Source organism: Trichoderma asperellum, chromosome 1 (genome assembly GCF_020647865.1).
Source record: "Trichoderma asperellum chromosome 1, complete sequence".
Taxonomy (NCBI): domain Eukaryota; kingdom Fungi; phylum Ascomycota; class Sordariomycetes; order Hypocreales; family Hypocreaceae; genus Trichoderma; species Trichoderma asperellum.
The window spans coordinates 6,287,533-6,308,466 of record NC_089415.1 but is presented as its reverse complement, the minus strand read 5'-3'; the positions used below and the strand labels follow the sequence as shown (position 1 = coordinate 6,308,466).

The 20,934-nt window shown below is 49.2% G+C and overlaps 9 protein-coding genes across 10 annotated transcripts; 4 read left to right on the top strand and 5 right to left on the bottom strand.

Moving 5' to 3' along the window:
* Positions 1 to 642: 642 nt before the first annotated feature.
* TrAFT101_001986 (uncharacterized protein) lies at positions 643 to 2,398 on the bottom strand. Its single transcript, XM_024903640.2, has 2 exons — positions 2,300 to 2,398; positions 643 to 2,232 (listed from the first exon to the last, which is right to left on the bottom strand). The coding sequence occupies exons 1-2, from the start codon at positions 2,368 to 2,370 to the stop codon at positions 1,329 to 1,331; spliced, it is 975 nt and encodes a 324-aa protein (XP_024763104.1). The 5' UTR covers positions 2,371 to 2,398; the 3' UTR covers positions 643 to 1,328.
* A 364-nt stretch (positions 2,399 to 2,762) lies between these two features.
* On the top strand, positions 2,763 to 4,170 carry TrAFT101_001985 (uncharacterized protein). Its single transcript, XM_024901806.2, has 2 exons — positions 2,763 to 3,244; positions 3,376 to 4,170. Exons 1-2 carry the CDS (start codon positions 2,981 to 2,983, stop codon positions 4,051 to 4,053), a joined length of 942 nt encoding a protein of 313 aa, XP_024763103.2. The 5' UTR covers positions 2,763 to 2,980; the 3' UTR covers positions 4,054 to 4,170.
* TrAFT101_001984 (uncharacterized protein) lies at positions 4,084 to 7,156 on the bottom strand. Its single transcript, XM_024899655.2, has 9 exons — positions 6,661 to 7,156; positions 6,360 to 6,580; positions 6,197 to 6,218; positions 6,080 to 6,132; positions 5,837 to 6,010; positions 5,571 to 5,779; positions 5,165 to 5,509; positions 4,903 to 5,113; positions 4,084 to 4,835 (listed from the first exon to the last, which is right to left on the bottom strand). The coding sequence occupies exons 1-9, from the start codon at positions 6,854 to 6,856 to the stop codon at positions 4,812 to 4,814; spliced, it is 1,455 nt and encodes a 484-aa protein (XP_024763102.2). The 5' UTR covers positions 6,857 to 7,156; the 3' UTR covers positions 4,084 to 4,811.
* Positions 7,157 to 7,670: 514 nt separating this feature from the next.
* Positions 7,671 to 7,859, top strand: TrAFT101_001983 (uncharacterized protein; the record flags this gene model as incomplete). The annotated part of the gene is made up of 1 exon (XM_066126480.1): positions 7,671 to 7,859. One exon carries the CDS (start codon positions 7,671 to 7,673, stop codon positions 7,857 to 7,859), a length of 189 nt encoding a protein of 62 aa, XP_065982583.1.
* Positions 7,860 to 8,160: 301 nt separating this feature from the next.
* ILV6 (acetolactate synthase, regulatory subunit) lies at positions 8,161 to 9,185 on the top strand (the record flags this gene model as incomplete). Its single annotated transcript, XM_024899662.1, has 2 exons — positions 8,161 to 8,933; positions 9,005 to 9,185. The coding sequence occupies 2 exons, from the start codon at positions 8,161 to 8,163 to the stop codon at positions 9,183 to 9,185; spliced, it is 954 nt and encodes a 317-aa protein (XP_024763101.1).
* Positions 9,186 to 9,262: 77 nt separating this feature from the next.
* Positions 9,263 to 10,805, bottom strand: TrAFT101_001981 (uncharacterized protein). 2 transcript variants are annotated; one of them, XM_066126479.1, is made up of 4 exons: positions 10,659 to 10,805; positions 10,244 to 10,605; positions 9,500 to 10,187; positions 9,263 to 9,428 (listed from the first exon to the last, which is right to left on the bottom strand). In XM_066126479.1, exons 1-4 carry the CDS (start codon positions 10,789 to 10,791, stop codon positions 9,385 to 9,387), a joined length of 1,227 nt encoding a protein of 408 aa, XP_065982582.1. In that variant the 5' UTR covers positions 10,792 to 10,805; the 3' UTR covers positions 9,263 to 9,384. The 2 variants fall into 2 exon arrangements, with proteins under 2 accessions (XP_065982582.1, XP_024763100.1); XM_024909633.2 differs by having other exon boundaries at positions 10,244 to 10,805.
* A 375-nt stretch (positions 10,806 to 11,180) lies between these two features.
* TrAFT101_001980 (uncharacterized protein) lies at positions 11,181 to 12,042 on the bottom strand. The gene has a single exon (XM_024906383.2). It carries the CDS (start codon positions 11,991 to 11,993, stop codon positions 11,211 to 11,213), a length of 783 nt encoding a protein of 260 aa, XP_024763099.1. The 5' UTR covers positions 11,994 to 12,042; the 3' UTR covers positions 11,181 to 11,210.
* Positions 12,043 to 14,691: 2,649 nt separating this feature from the next.
* TrAFT101_001979 (uncharacterized protein) lies at positions 14,692 to 18,060 on the top strand. The gene is made up of 3 exons (XM_024910936.2): positions 14,692 to 15,794; positions 15,911 to 16,873; positions 17,011 to 18,060. Exons 1-3 carry the CDS (start codon positions 14,996 to 14,998, stop codon positions 17,841 to 17,843), a joined length of 2,595 nt encoding a protein of 864 aa, XP_024763098.2. The 5' UTR covers positions 14,692 to 14,995; the 3' UTR covers positions 17,844 to 18,060.
* A 54-nt stretch (positions 18,061 to 18,114) lies between these two features.
* On the bottom strand, positions 18,115 to 20,712 carry TrAFT101_001978 (uncharacterized protein). The gene is made up of 3 exons (XM_024899678.2): positions 19,858 to 20,712; positions 18,457 to 19,794; positions 18,115 to 18,380 (listed from the first exon to the last, which is right to left on the bottom strand). The coding sequence occupies exons 1-2, from the start codon at positions 20,666 to 20,668 to the stop codon at positions 18,605 to 18,607; spliced, it is 2,001 nt and encodes a 666-aa protein (XP_024763097.2). The 5' UTR covers positions 20,669 to 20,712; the 3' UTR covers positions 18,115 to 18,380; positions 18,457 to 18,604.
* Between the last annotated feature and the right edge of the window lie 222 nt (positions 20,713 to 20,934).

Here is a 20,934-nt window from a genome sequence, read left to right as displayed (position 1 = left end):
CCTGCTGACTGTACTATGCTCTCCTCCTCTACTACCTACTTTCTTCATGCTTCACAGTACTGTAAAGGTTTGACGGTGAGACGGGGTTCGCATTTACCAAGGTAAACGTGCGTAGATAATAATATTCCGAACTCCATATATACTACTACCTCTTACCAGGTACTGGTACTGCTTCGATACCCGCTGCCAAAAGCAGGTATGGACATCTTTTACCCCTTTAGACGCTGTCAGGGGGGGAGGGGGACTGAGCAGCAACATTTCCTGACGGATGATCACTAAAGAAAGAAAGCGAGACGGTATTCTTAGCAACTGTCACCTCGTGTGACATTGTCGTCAGCGTCAGATCAGTCTTGCATACACGACACGCATTTCAGCTGGGTAGTAATGGCTAGCAGTTGCTCGTACTGGGCCAAAACGGCGGGCGCATCCCTGATACACGAACAGGAGTGCATTGGATGTTTTATGTTTTAGGGTAGCAGTCTACTATTAGCGTTTGGTTTGGGGAGTACGAGAAAAACGCTTCCCTAGTTAAAACACAGCCCTGCTTTGACAGTTGACCGATTGGGTAACAAGTCATGCATACTTATAAGCTGAAAAAATAAAAATAGAGATGCTCTAATAGGCTGAACTGTGATAAAAATATCTGTCAATTCACTACTACCTAACCTAGTATCCCGTCCGTTCGGAACTTGGGCCGTAAGCTTGGCTTCCCATCATCAACCATGTTATTCTCCTTTTTGCCAAAACTTACGAAACCATATGTCCTTGACTACCTACCTATAATAGGTAGGTAGTCCGAAAACAAGAGGCAAGACACATGTAACAGCTAAAGGCAATGCCTGGTCGGAACTCGTACTACACATTCGTTATGCTTAGGCGCTCTGGATCTCTTTGTGAAGTCAAGGGATCCATCCATTTTGTACCTTGCTGCCTTTAAAGAAGTACTTGTGACTCCTTGTAGGTGCCATGACTGTTGATACTAGGTAGTTGGCATTCCTATTTGGCGGTCTGTTTATATCCCAGCATGGCACAAACCCGTCAACCCGGACTTTCGGTGCTTTCAACACCCAACACCCAACCTTTCCCCTATGCCTGGATACTACATCTCTCTCGTGAATCGTGAATCGTAATGCCCCTCCCCTCCGGAATTGCTCCATCACATGTATATGGCATGCCACGCATCCTCACAGCCGCGGTATATACTCAAGATCGGCCGTTGGATCCATAATTTAAGACGTTGGAAACGTTCCCATAGTCCCCTGGTCTCTCCATACAGGATGCTTGCTATTTTTTGTCAATGAACGGTTCTCTCGACTGTTGCCAGTGAATCACCGTGCGGCAATCCGAGCACCAAGCTTGCCCGTCGAGAGGAATCCTCGACATCCCATCTCCCCTCTCCACCCAATACCGAGGACGCCAAAGATCAATCTTCCGTCAGTCGTCAGTCGTAGGCCGCCGTCGGCATCCGCGCCCTTCTCTTGCACCAGGAAGCAAACCTGCTCAATCTCGCCCGGGTGCAGCACCGGCTTTTTGTCTCCGTCCGAGAGCCAGTTGCAGTCCTGATAGCCCAGGCCTTCCTCTACATCTAGCACCACCTTTTCCAGTTGAATTACGTCTTCACTGCAGTTCTCCAACTGCGCCTCTAGAACCCATTTTCTGTAGCTGCTGCTGTTTGCGCTGGGCTCCAGGGCGCTTACCTTGGTCCTCACAATAAGAGACGCCTTGCATATGAATTGATAGAGCTTTCTGAATGTCCGCGTCCGCCCGCTCGTCTCCGTAGCCTCAGAGTAGCTCACCGTCACGGCCAAGACGTGGTTCCCTTCCTCTTTCAAGTCAAAGCCTACAATCCTCTGCAGCGTCCCACCCGGCTCGAGATCTACCCCTCCTGCAGGAGTCGCGCCGTGGATGTTCGCGGGTCCGAGTTCGAGCTTCTGGGTTCCTCCCAGGCCAGGGGTCTTCATCTCAGCCTCAATGCGAACATCTCGTATGCGCTTCGCTGCATCGGGGGGCAGGTCGTTGTTCGCGCAGAGGGTGCAGCTGAAAGTCTCGCCCACGTAAGCCGAGCCGAACGACACGGGCAGGTTGAGGATCGGGCTTAGCAGGAATGGGTCGGGATTCGTATTCGAGGCGGATTTATAAGCGAGCGACGCGGGAGCTGGCTGCGATTTGGTGGTGGGAGGAGAGAATGGAGGATCTACTGGGTACTGCGTTACGAGAGACGGTTGAGAGAGCCTGCAGAGGTTGGCCGCGGTCCAAGGACAGATCGAGACGACCCAATCAAGGAGGATTTGGTGCCTACCTGAGGACTTTGACAGAGACCGAGTGCGGCTCCTTCACGGGATCGTGGGAGGCGTATGCCTGATGGGACATTTCTATCCAAGACTGCGCGCTGTGCTGGGGAACGAATGAATGCTCAGGTACTTGGCAGCGACATCACTGTGGGAAGCGGAGCTGCTACAGTAGCAGCTGCCACCAAGCTCGCTATCGATAAGAGATCAGGGACCCCATTTCTTCTATTATTAGCACCCAACGCCGGCTATCTTAGGCTTTGGACTTCAAATCAGAACCCGGGTCTTGAGGACATCTCCGACTACGGAGTAATGTGAATGTCCATAGCAAATGGATCACCTAAAGTTTATGCTTGTATATGGGCTATTAGAGCATAGATAGATGTACAAAACAAGTTTTAAGATAAATTCGCAGCGTATTCTTCCCCGATTTCTAGAACTGCCAGCAACCGGCGTGGCTCCCTAGCTGCAAATCGGTTATTAATTTCCCCAAGTCTCCTCTCGCCCCCCGACGCGTGAATCCTCCTTTCTACCGTTAACCCCCTCGTTTGAATATCCGAGCGTCCATTTTATGAGCTTTCGGGAGGCCCTCAAATAAAACTCCTTCATTTCAAATCTCTGGGAATTAGTATTTAGCGGGTGAGAAAAAAAAAGGGGGGTGGGGATAATCCTTCCGTAAGGTCTGCTATTCAATGGCATTTTCAGCATTATCACGGCCCATCATGAAGGCGGCGAAACCAAATCTGCTTCTGTGCTTTGATGCGTTTGGCACTTTATTCAGCCCCAAAGGCCCAGTCGCCCAGCAGTACGCAGAAGTCGCACGGCAATGTGATTTTACTGGCTTTAGCGATAAGGAGCTTCAATCTCGGTTATTGGAAGCAATTAAAGACGAGCGGGAGCAGAATCCAAACTACGGGAAAGCAACGGGACTGGGCGCCACTCAGTGGTGGACGAATGTGAGTAGATCCCCGGGTTGTTTTATAATAAGCAGGCTGCATCAAGCTTTATTACTAGTTTATGTCTCTTTAATATGCTTCAAAACTCTAGCGTGAGAGGGGTTCACCCATGTCTGATATCGGTTGTCTAGGTCATCCACAAAACATTTACACCACTCTTGCGCAACAACCAGGCCCTCCCCCCTACTCTAGTCCCGAAACTAATCCACCGATTCTCTTCAAGCGAAGGCTATGAAGCCCAACGTGATCTTGTCCCAGCAATAAGGGCTTTGCGGGAGCGGATATCCCAGCAAGGGGTTGAGAGGCTTGTTATTGGAGTAATCACAAATTCCGACGATCGAGTCCCAGATATCCTGTCCTCTCTGGGCCTTAATGTTAGTCCGTTACGATACGGTACTCCGTTTGACGCAAGCGCTCTTCGAGAGAAGCAATTTGATATCGATTTCCATTGTATGTCATACGACGTTGGCGTGGAGAAGCCAGACAGACGGATTTTCAACGCCGCCGATATTATGCTTTCTCACATCATCAGAGCTCGATATAAAGAGACTCTTACCGAATCCGAGATGGAGAGGTGGCAAAAGGTGTATATTGGCGACGAGGTTGCCAAAGACATCGTGGGAGCTGCCGAAGCTGGCTGGAACCCTGTGCTTCTTGATGTTGATGGAAATTCCACTGAGATAACCAGCTTGGAGGATACCCCACAACAGACCCTCGAAGACCTCTTTGCAGAACACGCTTCTGTAAGAGTGGGCTCGATTCGAAACCTGGTTTCATGGCTTACAGGATCAGAATGGGAGAAAAGATGATAAACAATACAACGCCGATTGACCAAGGATGTGAAATGTAAACTTAACCTCCTATAAGCGTTGCAATACCCAAACTTCGTGGCGACTTAGACCTGATAATTATTAACTGATAGTAGAGGGGCTAAATGGATTCTCTCCCATGAAGCTTCATCCATAGATGCTGCACTTCAAGTCTCGACAGCCGCGATAATTGACAAACTAGGTCAGGCTGTAGCAATTGCGATAACCCGCTCCCACCTGATAGCTACATAACAAGCCCAATTGTAGGTCGATTACAGAGGCAGCATTCATATAATAAGAGGTTATGAGCCATAGTCTTTTTAAGCTTTTATATCCTACATCAGCACCAATTTGAACCGTCACTTTCATACACATATCGTAGCACTATTATTACTCTGGCCCAGATTAATAGTTTACAGCCTGTGCTTGTCAGCAGTCAAGACTTCTCACACAAGAACCATCAACTTTTTCTTCCTGTTTGAACAATAGTTATCAACAAAAAAATACTGGTCTTGTCAAGACCAACTCCCTACCACTGCATTTATGTCTAAATTCAGATGTCTGGACTTGTCAGTTTGAAACCTTTCGTACCAAACCTAAGATATTTGTGCGGTGCGTTTGAAACTAGCAGCTCTGCGCGTCCTCCAAGCCATTCGTTTACGAGATCTGTTGCCCCCTGTTGTCAACCATGTATATTACAAAGTCAGCATAACAAAAGGAGTAGCAAGCTCTTATGTCAGTTATGGAGACCTATTCCTTTAAAGCCCCGGAGGAGGCGGAACCTGAAATCAACAACAAGTAATTAGTTAATGCCGCACACTCGAATCTGTGAATCAGGGGTAAACATACAGCACTGAAACTTCCACCAGGAGGCGGTGGTCCGGATGGTGGCGGAGGGGGTGGTGCAGAGCTTGGAGGAGGTGGTGGAGGGGGAGCTGCTTCGGCAGGAGGCGGCGGCGGCGGAGGAGAGGCAGATTGACCTGGGGCTGCTGCAGCATGTGAGCTCTGACCTGGTGCTTGAGTCTGACCTCCATAGTACTGTTGATACAAGGCGACATAGCTGCAATACGTTAGTCCTTTGATCAAGACAATCCTGAACAGGCCGATTTACTTAGCGTATCCTCCATATGCGGCGTAGGGATCGGCGCCATTGTAGTATTGAGCATATTGAGCGGCATAGTCGGCTGCGCTCTGTTGGTTGCTGGCTCCTGGAGCGGGGCTGTTGGAGGCACCAGAGTCGGAGTTATATCTGTTATACGAATTGTACGAATTGTGGTGAGAGCCGCCATGCGACCGATCGTGGGATCCTCTGTGGTGATGGTGGTCGCCATACCCGCCACGATCATTGTTATAGCGAGGCGGTCGGGCTTTGAATTCCTCGTACTGCTCCTTGACGTTGGCAATCAAGTCTTCGCAAAGTTCTTTGGCCTTGGCAACCATATTGGGATCAGGTCCTCTGAGATGAGAAGTCAGTAACGCAAATTAGAGTGGAGAGGAGGCTCAGTATGAATACATACGTGACATGAAGGAACATGTCTTCGTCGCTTTCACAATTGGTGGCAGCCTCCAGGTAGCCTGAGCCTCGACCCTTGATTTGAACTCGACAACCGGTTTCTTGCTGGATATGTTTTACATAGGCACCGCCGTGACCAACTACTTGAGCACGTAGGTTGAATCCTGGAATTGGTTCAAGAGTAATGGGAATCTTCTCGTCGGGCCATTTGCGCTAGGAAAACCAGTCAGTTACAATGTAGTATAGTCAAAATTCCAGATAGTATCTTACTCGTCCAAATTCATCTCGCTCAACTTGCGGCTGCGGCTCCTGGTCTCTGCGTCGGAATCGTCGTTCGTCAACTAGCTGGGGAAGCTCCTGCTTAATGAGGTCGTTGATCTTTGCCACTGCGGCTTCTAGCCCAGTCTTGGAAGTACTAGTTATGTGAAGATATAAAGGAGGATTCTTTTGTGAGAGGCTAAAGTTAGAAGACGATGTACAAGAGTGTGGTGTGGTGTCGTTGATTCATCTTACCGCTGCAGTTGCCATGCTCTTGTTAGGGTAATAGCTACCACGAGTGGTGACATCTGAGGAGAAAAAGTCAATATGAACGTTTTAGAACCTGTTGTGGCAAGGATTATTATTGCGTACCAGCACCAGTCTCGTTTCGAATCTAAATGAATACGAGGTTAGTGAGAGCCAGAAAGGGGGAGCAGTTGCAAACCCGCAGCCACGAGAGCATCATGACTTGGGTTGTAGTGCCGGGCGTCAAGCTGACGAATCCAGCGGAGCAAATAGAATGAGGATTATTTACCATTTCTTGAGTAGAGCCTTTGGTCAGCAGGTATCGATTTCGCAAGTCGTTGACTTCGATGTCTTGGATATAGTCGCCGTCGGCAACATACATATCGGGCTTCATCTCATTGTCGCCTGGTTTATCGGATTGCGCGCCCGAAGATCTGATCGGGGGCACATCAACATGCTGGGGAGCCTTTCGCGCCTGTAGCTGAGCATTGATCTTCGCAGCGGCAGCAGCTATTTTGCGAGGTTAGCTCGTCGCAATCGCAAGTACACGCGCATTTGCGCCTGAAGAGATGTGAGTCAAAGGGGCGTACCAGCAGCCGCAGCAGCATCTACTGCGGGTTTCTTTGTCTCGGAGGAATCATCCTTGGGAAGCGGACTGCGGTCTCTGCCTTCGTGGCGGCGCGTAGGCGGAGATCGAGAGCGCCTGTCAAATCTAGATGCTCGTCGGGGTTCAGGCTCCGTCTGGTCGAAACGAGATCGCTTTGTTCGCCGCTCAGAATCCTCCATGGTGTCGCGACAGGGATGCGCGGTGTGCGATTTGAAAGAGACGAATATTCCGGTGTTTGATAGGAAGACCAAGAGACGCTCGCAATAGAGCCGAGGTTGCGTCGTAATTTAGCAGAAAAATCAGTTGGAGGATGCAAGGCTGCAGGGCACAAGAGTCCGCGACATGCGTAGATCAGCGCCGGCAGCCAACCATTGTGCTTGGGCACTCTACAGAGGGTACTTGGGTACCTAGGCTAAATGGCGGATTTTTTTCTTTTTTTTTTTCTTTGTTTATTATAGCCTTGTATCAAGATTAGATAGACAGGGGTACGCCTAACTAGCATCGGAAAAATATACTCGCGCGTGCAAAGTCCAATGGCCTTACATAATGCCACTTAAAGCTGAGCCCATGGGGAAATGGCTGGTTACGCTGCGGTGTCGGAGCTCTTGCTGATACAAGATCCCGCTACTGTCGTGATGTAGTTAATTGAGGAAATATAAGATGCGTTTTAAGCTGCAAATTGTGAAATTCTGCATCTTCAAGCAATGGCTCTCAGAACACGCCGTCTTGCCGTCTATGGTGACAAAGCAATCAGCCACGCATGCGCTCTTACGTGAGGCTGCTTGCGGGCTGGTGCAGCTTTTGGGAAGCTGGATTTTGCCAAAAGCTCAGCACGGCACGGCACATATACATAGAAAGAGAGCAAGGGCCCTCAAGTAAGTAATGGCTCGGCAAGGCCTATAAATTAATCAATTCCATATAGAAGAAGAAGAAGGCTGAGCCCGATAAACACCAACACCACCGGCTTCAAAGGAATATGTAATTTGCACTTCCATGGATGCCGAATATGGCCAAATCGCGGGGGAGTTTATGCGTGGGGCAGCACCCATATCCGATCGCTTTCGGGAGCTGGAAATTCTCGTCGCTAGAGCCACTGAGCCTCCAGGTAACTCTAATGCGCTCATCCCCTCTGTGAGCCAAACAGCTAACCAGAGCTTTCCTTTACCTTTCGCAATCCAGTAATAAAGCAGCTGTAGTCGTCATCTGCGGAAAGATTAATGCAGTAGCGGAATCCTCTTCCTTATTTAGCGTCCGTCAGCCCAATGGCCAGCCAACCTGAACCGTACTAAATCGCTGTGTCAGTCAACCTCCGGTTTATCGGAGCCCACCTCCGTCTCTCGAGGCCACTAACTTTTCTGCATGCTTTTAAATCCTTCCTCCTTCACTGACTCAACGCTCACGAAAGCATCCAACTATCAACTCCATCGACGTCCGACTTGCTGTCTTCCAGTGACCGAACTCGATTGGTTCACGGCACTGCAGGATGGCTTCGCTTCGGCCGTGGAACGCGCCTTTGCGCCTCGCTGCGAGGTCGTTCCCCACTGCTGTGCGGACGACGACTGTGCGACACAGTTCGTCCAGCAGCTCAACCTCTGCCATCGCCTACAAGGCTCTGCGCCGTCGCTCGGCTCCTCTGCCCACCACCGACACTCCTCCGGCTTGGTCGGCCCAAGCCGCCGTCTCCAACATTCTCTATGAGACGCCTACTCCCTCCATGGCGCCCCCGAAGCGTCACATCCTCAACTGTCTGGTCCAGAACGAGCCGGGTGTGCTCTCTCGCCTCTCTGGTATTCTCGCTGCCCGAGGCTTCAACATTGACTCCCTGGTTGTGTGCAGCACCGAGGTGGAGGATCTGTCTCGCATGACCATTGTCTTGACTGGCCAGGACGGCGTTGTCGAGCAGGCCAGAAGACAGTTGGAAGACCTGGTGCCTGTCTGGGCTGTGCTAGATTACAGCAACGCAGCTCTGGTCCAACGCGAACTCCTTCTTGCCAAGGTCAACATTCTCGGACCCGAGTATTTCGAGGAGCTGCTCGCTCACCACCGCGAAATCAGCAGCGGCGAGCATGAGGGCGAGCCTGTCAACGAGTTTGAGCGAACTCTCGAAGAGTCAGCCAAGGACTTCCACCCTAGCAAGCTTGCTGCCAGTGAGGCTCTTCGCCACAAGCACGAGCACTTGAAGACTATCACCTACTTCACCCACCAATTCGGAGGCAAGGTGCTGGATATTAGCACTACCAGCTGCATTGTTGAAGTGTAAGTCGTGCAATATCCTCCGTGAGCGTCATTCATTGGAGTAAACTGCCTACTAACATTCTGGATAACAGCTCCGCTAAGCAGTCGAGAATCGACTCATTCTTGAAGCTGGTTTCTCCCTTTGGAATTCTGGAATCTGCCCGTACTGGTCTCATGGCCCTACCCAGATCACCCCTTGCCAAGCACACTGAGGAGCCTATGATCAAAGATGCCGACGAGGTTGTCGATGCTAGCCAGCTTCCTCCTGGCTAAAATTATGATTTTCTACGAGTATTAATTGTACCTAGCTAGTGCCATTTGGACACTTGGCGTCTGGTAAGGAAATGGTCGTTGGTTTATAGCATTTTTGTATGAATTCGATTTTTTTTTTTTAACTGCTTGTGATTTGTGTATGTGCAAAAAATTTCCTCTTAAAATTTTCTTTTCAACTACATAAATTTGATGTTTGGTATTACTCAAGAACACCTTTGTTTACGACAAAGCCTTCCAATGCCGCTGTTAAAAGAAAAAGGCAACATTAGCGTTCTGTCGATATTGCGTAAATAGCTAGCAAAGGAATAACTTACCAACAGCGGCCCAAAGTCGATTCTCTGCCTCAGGGAAGACTAGAGACCTAGGGCTGTAGAACACCTCATCTGCAACTTCCTCAGGGTGTCGGGGTAGGCAGTGCATGAACTTCCAGTTATTCTTGGCGCCACCTCGTGTTGCCAGTTCGTTGGTGATCTGATATCCGGCGAAAGCATTGAGCCTCTTCTGCTTCTCAGCCTCCTGTCCCATGGAGATCCAAGTGTCGGTTACCAGAATGTCGGCATTCTTAATAGCTTCCTCAGGAACGGTCGTCTCTGACAGCTTACCGGGTGATTTGACACCGTTGGCAGCTGAGTTGATGAGCTTCCTCATGTGGTCGGGGATTCCGTAGCCCTGAGGCGAGGCGACAGCGATATCGACGCCGGTTTTGACGCAGCCAATGGCCAGGTCGAACAACACGTTGTTAGAGTCGCCAACCCAAGCAACTTTTAGACCACTAAGGTTGAGGCTGTTGTCGCTTGAGACAGAAGATGGGAAGGCCTCATAGATGGTGAGAAAGTCGGCAATGGTTTGCAGGGGGTGGAAATCATCTGAGAGGGCATTGATAACGGGCACGGTCGAGTGCTCTGCTAGTCCTGTGACATCAGAATGAGGGCCGACTCGGGCTACCATACAAGATGTCATTGATGAGATGACAACGGAGGTGTCATATAGCGACTCGTTAACCTGTCTTACAATGTCAGTGATGAAATAATTCAAAATAACTCTAAAGAAGCACAAACGCCAAGCTGAATATCATCCTTGCCAAGGAACATGGGGTGTCCCCCCAGCATCGTAACTGCCGCCTCAGTCGACACACGAGTCCTCGTGCTTCGCTTGCTGAACATCATGGCCACCGTCTCACCGGCCAAGCCGTTGCTGAGTCGCGGCACCCGGCCAGACTTGACGTCCTGTTTGCGGGCGGCGGCATTGCGCACCAGGGCAGAGAATTCTGAAGGCGAAAGGTCGCCGATGGACATGAGATGCCTGGGCTTGGCGGCAGCTTGTGAGTAGGCACGGCTTTGGAAGCCATTGGCCGCGCTTCGGAGAGCTCGCGCTGCTGTGATCTTCATGACGTCCTTTTCTTTTTTTAAGCTGACGAGAGCTTTGTTTAGAATTTAGGGCCCGAAGGTAGCAATTGAGGGAAGGAGAAAATACCAATTGACGCTGTGCGATTAAGAATTGAATGACGCAATATCGACACAGACGTTGATTTTATAATATTTGCTTGTGCGAACAGGTAAAATGTAGAGTCATGAAGCGTTATCAGAGCTGCTAAAGAGTCAGTCATCGGCGCCGATGTGAGGTTTGCTGCAGAAAAAAAGGTGGGGTCACTGGCTGTAGCTCTAGCCCGTTTGATGCTTGATATAAGAGGCATCTTATATGCAGGCACTTTGAGGACTCCGGATGCGGACAACAAATAAAAAATGAAAATGGTTTAAAAGTTATTTTCATTAGAGACATATTGGATGAATTAAGAGGAATATGGGAAAGAGTTTGCGCAAGAGTTTATTACACGTCCAAGTATGCGGTAGAAGCAGTATGTGCTCTTTGAATATATACCAGTAAATTATATACACGTGCTTGCAAGAACTGTATGGAAGCTACCTAATATACTACTTGGAAATATTAAATGAGAAATTAGAGCATTGAAATCTTGTGATTGAATAATTATCCAGCCCTCACAAGAAATTCTTCACAGTCAGCAGCTTAGGTGCTCTGATCGGGGTCGACATCGGCAAAGGTAGTGCCAACGGCAACCTCGTCGTACCAGACCTGGCGGAAGCTCTGGCTACCAGTCATCTTGTTGTCGTCGTGCCAGCTGTTGGCATAGAGGCCGATACGGAACTGGAAGACACTGTCGTCATCGAGAGTGGTGGAAATGTTGTACTCCTCGTGCACCTTGGCGCCGTCGAACCAGACCTTGAAGTAGCCGGTGCCATCAGATGCCCACTTCACCTGGAGGATGACCTTGTGCCACTGGCCTGGGGAGATGGCGCCGAGGTTGGGGCGAGTGACGATGTTGCGGCCGCAGTTGGGCTGGCGGTAGTGGCCGTTGACGTAGCGAGCGTACAGCTGGCCGTTTTGGGTCCAGATCATGGTGGAGGGCATCCAGTCATCGCCGCCACAGCCAGCGCCAGGGCGGTTGGCGATAAACTGGGCAAGGTTGTAGGACTGGCCAGAAGTCTCCCACGTGTCGGAGAGGCGGAACGCGAAGCCGTAGAAGAGCTCATCGCCACGCTTATAGCCCTGGTTGTGGTCGACCTCGGAGTGGTAGCGGTCGTGGTACGAGGTGCCAAGGTAAGTCTGGGTCATCTTGAGGGCGGAGGTGCCCTTGTAGACGACATTGGAGACTTCTGAGACGGTGCCCTGGGCCTCCTTGCGAACGTAGTCCCAGCCGTTGAGGTGGCCGTCGTTGTAGAAAGTGCGGGTGGCGCTGGCCGCTGGCAGAAGAGCCAAGGCGGCGGCGAAAAGGGACTTGAAAGCAACCATTTTGAAGATGATTCTTCTCCTCAACAGAAGTAGCTCTGTAAAAAGCTTGAAACTTGAGATGATTGTGTAAGCAAGAGATGGAGATTTCGAATAGAATGATCGACAGAGCCGTGGCTAGGTACTTATAGTTGTGCCTCCTCGCGCTTCCCGTCGGACAAAACAAACGAACAACATCATCGACCCTGTTCCTTGGTCTATAGATGCCGACAAATAGCATACCCTGCCATTCCTTGCAACTAGGTCGATACGATATTGGTATGCAAGTACCACTATGCACCGTTGCACCCAAGGATTTGGTTCATTCGGAACGACCATAATTGCTTTCGAAGAGCTTGTCATCTATTCGGAGAAAAATATGCCGTTCAATTAAAGAGAGGTTCTTTGTAGACTGGCCAATCAGTTCACATTGTGCCCCTGGGGGTTCGAGCGGATTGCAACCATGTTTCTCGGATGGATCTCGGTGGATCTCTACGCCTAACCAGCTAATGGTTCCCAAGTGCCAAACTGGGCAGGAGAAGTGTAGATGGCGTGGGTTGGGCTGACTTGTGACTGGTGGATTAAATTGCAAAGCCATTCTGCAAATCAGATCTCAGTGCCATCAGTCGGTCTGCCTGGCGAGCTCGCCATATCTCACTCCCAGGTTTGCTTTAAGGTTTAACAGGCCATCTCACGGGCGTCATACGTAAACTTTCCATGGCATGTGGTGAAAAGTTGGCTACGAGTTTGCCGGCTATTTCCTTTGGAGCCCGTACACAAGATCCCCATTTTAGTTTACGGCATCTAAACTCATTTGCTCGTCTTCAGTAGCTGAGCCGATCTTGTAGCTCACAGATGACTCGCTTTGGATATATAGCGGCGAGTTTAGTACAGAGTAGACTTGCATGTCTTGGCTCTCTTGGCTACACTGCATCTAGCCAACCATCTGGGAACAGCACTTTAAGAGAGCCTTGCAAATTCCGTTTTGGGATTCCTGGGCATTTGACAGGAGGCCTCGAAGACGCAGAACCGTGGTTGTATGTTGCTTCTATTAACCCCCTGGAAAAGAGAAGAGTAGTAATGCCATGGGACCCACTACAGTAACCATGAAAGTAGAGTAAAATTTTAAGTTTAGTGCACGGTGTAGCGCCTTAGTGCCTTAACACCGAACCTGACCTGACCACAATCCCCAAGATAAATTTCAAACGAATTGATTAATAGTAGCAACTGCCTAATACCTACTAGGTATTTATTACAAGTGAGAATAATGCGTTGTTCTATAGCAGCTCCGGCTCCAAGGCTAAAACTAAAAGGAGAACTCGGTGCCCATAGCTCTTCACTACTTAACGATGAAAGTACGCATTAATGATTCGTAAGGGCGGAGCATATTGTGGGCTGTCTGTGGACTTGTAGCCATGTGGTCCTGCCTAACAATAGGTAAGCAAGCCGTATACATACTGCTGTTCTACAAATAGGAGCAGGCGCTAGTTCAGATTGCCGAAAAAGGAAGCTCGCGATATTCTTGGCACGTACTGGCTGTCGGAGATAGAATGACGTTCGTCAATCAAAGCTAAAGGGTTACCCGTGAGAGGGGGTAAAGGCTGGTTATCGCCAAGCCTCTTTTCTGCCCTGCGGCTTTAGGTCTTGCGTCTTCGCAGCTACATGATTCCTCCAATCACGCGATTGGAAGCTCTCGGACGAAGTGAGCAGCATTGAAGTAGCCCATGGAGCGGCCCCTGTAGTGGGCTACTCATATGACAGAGTGAGATGCTAGCCGCGGAAGAGTCGAGAGAATAATCACGGCGCCTAGGCTAGCACGGTACATTACTAAGAACAGAAACTGCAATGCATAACACTTTGGCGAACAGTATCGCACTGATTGTAGAGAGGCAGATTTAAGCCGTCTACTGCTAAGTATAGTACCAGGTGAAGCAGGTAGTAGGCATACAAGAAGCATGGCCTTTAAAATGTATTATCTACCAGGAGACGATAGATCTCTCTGCTTAATCGCTGGCCTGTAATGTATGATGCTAGTGAAACATGTCTTCCAGCTTGTGCTTCAATATGTGGAGGGGCCTTTGGAGCTCCGTTGAGGGATGTTTCATCTCATCTCTTTTATAAGTGGCTGATAACAAAGTTTTAATGTAGCACTCTTCAGCTTAACTTTAGCAGATTTCTATTCCTCAAGAGATTGTCAAGATGAAGAGAGAAAAAAATCAGATAATCTAACATCTATAAGTATATAGATCTGCTGTTACACACGCTGTCAATATACTGTAAGTCATGGTATTTAAACAAGATAAATTAATGCCAGCGGGAAGCTGACCTAATATGGAGCGCATCTGCTCGAGCAAGGAGAAAAGATCCACAGCTTTCTCGAGCATTTTCTCGAGGAAGAAGAAAGGGCTCCACAGCTTTCTCAAGCAGATGCGCTCGACTTATCTTGTTATGGGACTCCACTCGACTTGAGGTACGAGACGGGGCTAGCTTGATTCGGTTAGTCACAGACAGGAACCTGAGACCAGGTACGAAGTACTCCGTGGCACAACAGATGAGTGGTGCCTGCACTAATTTTAGCACAGGTCGCGGCACGTTGGGTGGCAGAAACGGCCCCTACGCAGGTACTCGGTACTCCATTATCTCGTTAAGGGGACTGAAGAGGCGTTACTCAGCAAGTGTGGCTCCGATCAGCCAATCACATTGACCGTCCACGTGCGCTGTCTCCGTACTCGTGCCGCCCCGATACCCAATGGCCCACTCCTGTCGCTCGATCGTGACGACAACAACTTCCACCTTCAACCCAAGCCGTGGATAACCCATTCCAACCCATTTTGGCAAATCCGGAAAGCTTGCCTTGCAGCAGTGATCATCTCCGCAGTCTGGAGTATCCTCCACTCCTCGCGGCTATACGCTTACGGCAGCCGCTACTCATACAACCTATTTAGCCTCCAGTGAGAGGTGACGTCTCGCCGAAGGGACGCATCTTGCTGCAGACTTCACGCTGTCGCTCAACTCCCAGGCCCGCCATGCCTGATTTCCGGGTCTCGGTTAGCTTCCTAAAACCAAATTCTCGCGATGCCGATGCCTCAATTCTAGACAATGAGCCGCCGGAGGCATCGGAGACGTCCCCCTTGCTCTCGTCGGAATCCGAGCGTAGGCCAGTCACTGAGGCTTCGCCATTGCTTTCCGATGCCAATCATGGTCAAGGGAGTGAAGATGGAGAAAGCGACAGCATAAACAAGTCTCCAAAGAAGTCAGAAAGCCGCCTACGATGGCCCTCAATTATCGCCATTGCAATCTTGGCCGCCCTTACTGTGGTGGTCATGGTCTTGGGTTTCCTCGTCCCTCCCGCCATCAAAACCTACGCCGAGACTGCTGCCGTTATCGAGCCAACTGGCCTATCTCTTGAATCTCTCACTCCAGATAGCGTGCGTGTGCGGATTCAGGCCAATTTCAAGCTAGACGGCGCTCGAGTTCAAGATGACACAGCAAGACGCCTCGGCAGACTAGCAACCAGCATCGTCAGAACCCTCGATACCGAAGAGACAAACGTTAGCGTACGCTTGCCCAATTACGACAATGCTCTCCTCGGCTCTGCCGTTGTGCCGCCATTGACTATCAATTTGGTTGATGCACAAACCACTGTGCTGGACTTTGTGGCAGATCTCAGCCCTGGAGACGCCGAAAGCCTCCGCCAAATTGTGAATGACTGGCTAGATGGCAAGCTTCAACAGGTCAAGGTGACCGGTTCGGCTGCACTTCGTATCAAAACGGGCTTTTTGCCTCTTGGAACTCACGATGTAGTCGAGTCCATGGTCTTTGAAGGTCAATCTCTCTACCGCACCTTTGCTGCATTGTATTTTGGAGAAAAAACAATAATTTGAAGAATCTTTTCATTTACATTTATTTTCATGTTGCAATATTTGCTAATTCCGTTATAGCCAAGGAAATCCCATCTTTGCCCGAATACAACATAGATCGTCTCAACATCCATGACGTTCCTATTGGTGATGGAGGGCAGATGGCCGTTGGTGCGAACGCATCAATCGTCGCATACAACGACTATCCAATTGGCCTCACTGTTCCACAGCTTGCATTTGATATCCTCGTTCCCAACTGTGATCCATCCGAACCCCATATCATGATCGCCACTGCCATTACCCAGCCAATCGATGTGGAGCCGCATGCTAATGTTACGGTTGATGCCACCGGCGTCATCAACGATCTGTCGGAAGAGCTTACCCAGGCTTGTCCTCTCACCAAAATGTCACCACTGGACAACTTTTTCAAGCATTACATGAATGGCGAGGATGCTCAGGTCTTCGTCCGAGGTCAGGACTCAGACGAGTCAGATGTTCCAGAGTGGATCAGGTCCTTCCTCAGCAGTATCACCGTTCCGATCAGCTTCCCAGGATCATCGTTTGATGATGCTATTCGAAACCTCTCTCTTACAGATGTCGACTTCAAGCTTCCGAGTCCTTTTGCGGATCCTAATGATCCCAACTCAAAAGCCCGTGTGTCTGGGACAATCCAAGTTCTGGCTGTACTTCCTTCTGAATTGAATGTGGACATTAGTGTCAACAGCCTCCGAGCCAGCGGTAACATCTTTTACGAGGGCAAGAAATTTGGCGAGCTGAATGTGCAACAGTGGCAAAAGGCCAAGTCCAGCAAGATGAACGACCCTGAAGACGGCCAAGCAGAGCTTGAAATCACATCCAGGATCACCGATGTACCCCTTGACATCACTGATAGCGATGTCTTCAGTGATGTTATGGGACAGCTTTTACTCGGCGACGAGGATCTTCTGCTTGATGTTGAGTCTCTTGTCGACATCAAGGTTTCGACGGTGCTCGGAGATCTGGTTCTCAGAGATGTCCCCGCAAAGGGCAAGATTCCAGTAAAACGTTTGTCCTCGCCTTGGTAATTTATTGCGCGGCTCGCTTGTGATGGTGTCATAACGCGTCTTTTGAACTATTGAAAGTACGGTTATGATGCACCTCACAAGATGCCCAAGGACAGCTCTGCTAACTAAATGGAACAGAGCTTCCTGGTAATTCGCTTACGAAACTTGACCCACGCGTCTTCAATCTGGTCATTCTTAACACAACGAAGCATGCTGTTCACATGCAGGCATCGGTCAACATAACAAATCCTACACCTTATACAGCCTTTATTCCATTTGCAACTGTTCACGTCTACAACAAAGAGATCATAATCGGAGAAGTCACGGTCAGTAATCTGGACGTGCAATTGGGAAATAACACAAATCTGGCCGTATCCGCCACCTGGGATCCGGTATCTCTTGGCGGGGAGAAAAGTCACAAAGCGGCCGCGAAATTACTATCCGACTATCTTTCTGGCCAAAACACAACATTGACATTCAAGACTCATGAAGGTAGTATTCCAGGACTACCTCTCATCGGTGACGCTCTCTCCAAGTTCAACATCACACTGCCAACACCCCGAATCAAACTTCCGGGAGACAAGAAGCACGGCAGTAGTCAGGGTAAAAACTTTGTGAGAGATGCCGTCTTTCACATATTCTCTTCTACGGCCTCTTTCAATCTGGCATCTCCACTAAAGCAGAATACTATACATATTGAGATGATAAACGCTACAGCATATTACAACCATACAGAACCCGTTGGCCACATCTTCTACGACGAGCCGTTCGATGTGCCTCCAGGGGTGACCGAGACTCCACGACTCCCAGTTGCATGGTCAGCGGAGAGCATCGGCTATGATAAGCTGATTGACGCCATGGACGGCTCATTAAAGCTAGATGCCTCAGCAGACGCGACATTAAGGATAGGAAATTGGATAGAGACCGTCCATTACGAGGGACGGGGAATTGGAGCTAGGGTTAGGATATAGACGGTACATTTCTTTCGTTCATTCGTTCTTTCAGCTACATGATATTGTTTTGAGTTTTTCTTGGGAGCAGCGTTTGGTATCTATTTTGGACTTTTTATGATTTGATTAGCAGGTATTGCTTTGATATACAGGTTGACATTTTCTACAAGCAATTTATATACGAGATACACAGAGATATTCTCAGAGTTGAATACACAGACCCAGTTTACAAGTGGACAGAAACGTGAATTTCGATAAGAACCGATGAAATTATATTGGTATACATATGTATCGCCAGACTTTGATAACGCGCTACACCTAATCCTGGTAGTATCTCTTCAATGGCTCGACAGCTATCGTCATACACACAAGCGTTTAGAAGCTACGTGGATGTCATCTACTATTTACGAGGATAAGAATAAGAGGCAGATTTCGAAAGACAGGATACAGCATCACGTTACTACAAATTTGGCTGGCATCGTCACGCTGAGCAATGAGAGAACGGGGATCGGATCAAAGTGACGAACCTGGAGTAGGTACACCATGTCGATACCGACTCTAACAGTGTCAGTAAGGGATAAAATACTTGAATCATGAGAGAGAGAGAGAATATGACAAGAAAAGGAATAAGCACCTTTGTTTTTAATCAATTTCCCCTAATAAAGCCAACAAGCGAGAATTCATTAATAAGATACGTTGCCGCAGTGGGTTAGACACTTTTTCGCAGAAGAATATAAAAGAAAAGCTGTTCCTTGGACCCGAGTCGTCTTGATGCTGAAACTTTAGCCGAGCCGTACGCCTGCTTCTCTACGCTTCTTCAGCTGCTGCGCCGTCGCCAGGTTCATACCGGCGCTTTCGCTTGCGTCAAACATGCTCTGTGCCTCGCGCCTCTTTTCGTCGTCGATCTTCTTGAGGCGCTTCTCGGTCTTGCCCTTGCCGCTACCCTTTCCGTGGAATTGGTGACTGAGATGCTTGAAGGCTTCCTTCCGGTCTAGCAATCGGCCGTGGTCATCGACATACTTCAACTCGATGTTTGGCTTGTAGCCCGCGTTAAAGAGCTCAGCCATCTTCTTCGACTGCTGGTGGTCACGGTGGGTGTTTTGCTGTCGAGCCCACTCTTCTCTTTCTCGAACGGACATGCGATCCAATCTGCCACTCATTCTGTCACGCTCTCTCTGTTGTCGAGTCTGTTCGTCCAATTCACCCTCCAAGATCCTCTTCTTTGATAAAAATTCTTCACGAGCAACAAAGTCCTCATAACTGCCACTCTTCTCCTGGGACTCGAGGAGTCCTCGTTCTCGAAGCAGTGCGAGGGCTGCGCCCATACCGGTACCAACCATCTTTTCATCTTCAATACCCGCATCACCCTCCTCCTCTTGCTTGATATTATTCCTCTCTTCTTCTTCTCGGTGTGCTGCAATCTCTGCTGAGTAGTCATCCATTTCATGATCTTCATCTCCATTTTCATCTCTATCTCCATCTCCATCACCCATATCACGATCCTCCTCCACTTCAGGACTTTTTGTAATCTGTTTTTGCTTCCTAGCCTGGCGATCTTCATCGTCTGGCTTGCTCAGGCCGGCAACAAACTCGGAAATCTCGCCAATCACAAGACCACCGCTTTGGATCTCCTCGGGCGCCTCGTCGTCTTCTTTAAGTTGTCTTGCAATGTCTTCAGGTCGTGTCTTTTTGCGTTTCTTCAGGGCAATTTTTCTTTGGATTGCCAGCGACGCTTGAAGATCGTCGTCATCGGCAAAGTTATCAGCAGAAGCAGCTTTTCGTTTCTTAGTTAGAGATGAATCCTTGGAATCAACGTCCATAGAGCCAGAGTCTACCGGAGCGGTTTCCAAGGGAAATATGTCGTCTTCATCAAGTTGCTTTTGCCTCGTGCCCTTGCTCCCCTTCTTTTTCTTGGGCTTCTTCACTTTGATTTCTGAGGGGGCAAGGTAGTCTGATGAAGGCGCAGCATCATCTAGCGTATTGTCAGCAATCGTTTTATTCTTAAAAGCTTTAAGTCCTTTGTCTTTCAACGTACCAACAATATCATCGAGGCTTATTGATTGAATCTTCTTTCCCTTCCTTTCTGGCTGACCCAGGATATCTGACAGTTCAGCGATGGCTCCGTCGTCATCAAGAGTGAACCTCTTTGCTTTTTTACCATTAATCTCCTCGTCATATTGTGCCAGGATGGTGCCCTCGCCATCATCATAATCATTAGGGTTATAGCCTTTTAGCTTCTTCTTGAGGTCTAATCTTTCCGTGAGCTTTTCTTGTTCTCTGATACCCAAATTCTCGAGCTCATCTCCCTCTTCCTCATTCTGGTCAATAGTCGTGTCCTTCAAAGTAAGGATTTGTTCATCTCCGTCTAAAAAGGACGTTGATTCGTGAGCAACTTTGATGCCTGCGAGGTCTTTGGAGGTGTATTGTATGGCTGCCGCTGCTTCTGCCTCTGCCGCCGCCAGCTCTTCTTCCAGCTTCCTCGCTTTGTCAATCTTCTTCTGCCTCTTCTTCTGCCCCGTCAACCACGCCTTTGCATCAAGGTCGTTGTCCGGACCTTCTTCACCGAGGCCCTTTCCCTCTAAAAGAGCAAATCGCTGGGCCTTTTCACGGGCTTTTCGTACGGCGGCTGCCTTCTCTTCGCGTCGTTTTTTGGCGGCTTCTTCATCCTGTACCCGTTTGTAGTTGTCATACGCCTGGGCTTGGCGACTCTCGACGGTGCTTCCGGGTTCTTCGTCGTCAACCGACGCTGAGGCTTGCTGCGATACTTCGGCTCCGGGTACCGGCAAAGGCTTCATGCCCAGCGATATTCGGATGCGATTTGTCTCTTCGATCGTGGCCGCGTCCATGGTTGCTCGATGTTGATGTCAGACAGGATAGAAGCTGGTTAAGTCGTCGCGAACATGCAAGAAAGAAAGCGAGTCTCAAACAGCGTCTTCCTAGGTAGTTAGGCACGAGATAGCGGTACTTGGTGCTCCACCGCAGCCGGGCTGCTAAACTTGTCGTCACTTTAGCGTGCAACGATTTTAGCCGATATATTTCCCGTTTAATATCACGTGATATTCCCCACCACCCAATCTTATCGCAACTCCATATAAGGCTCTATCGTGAAATT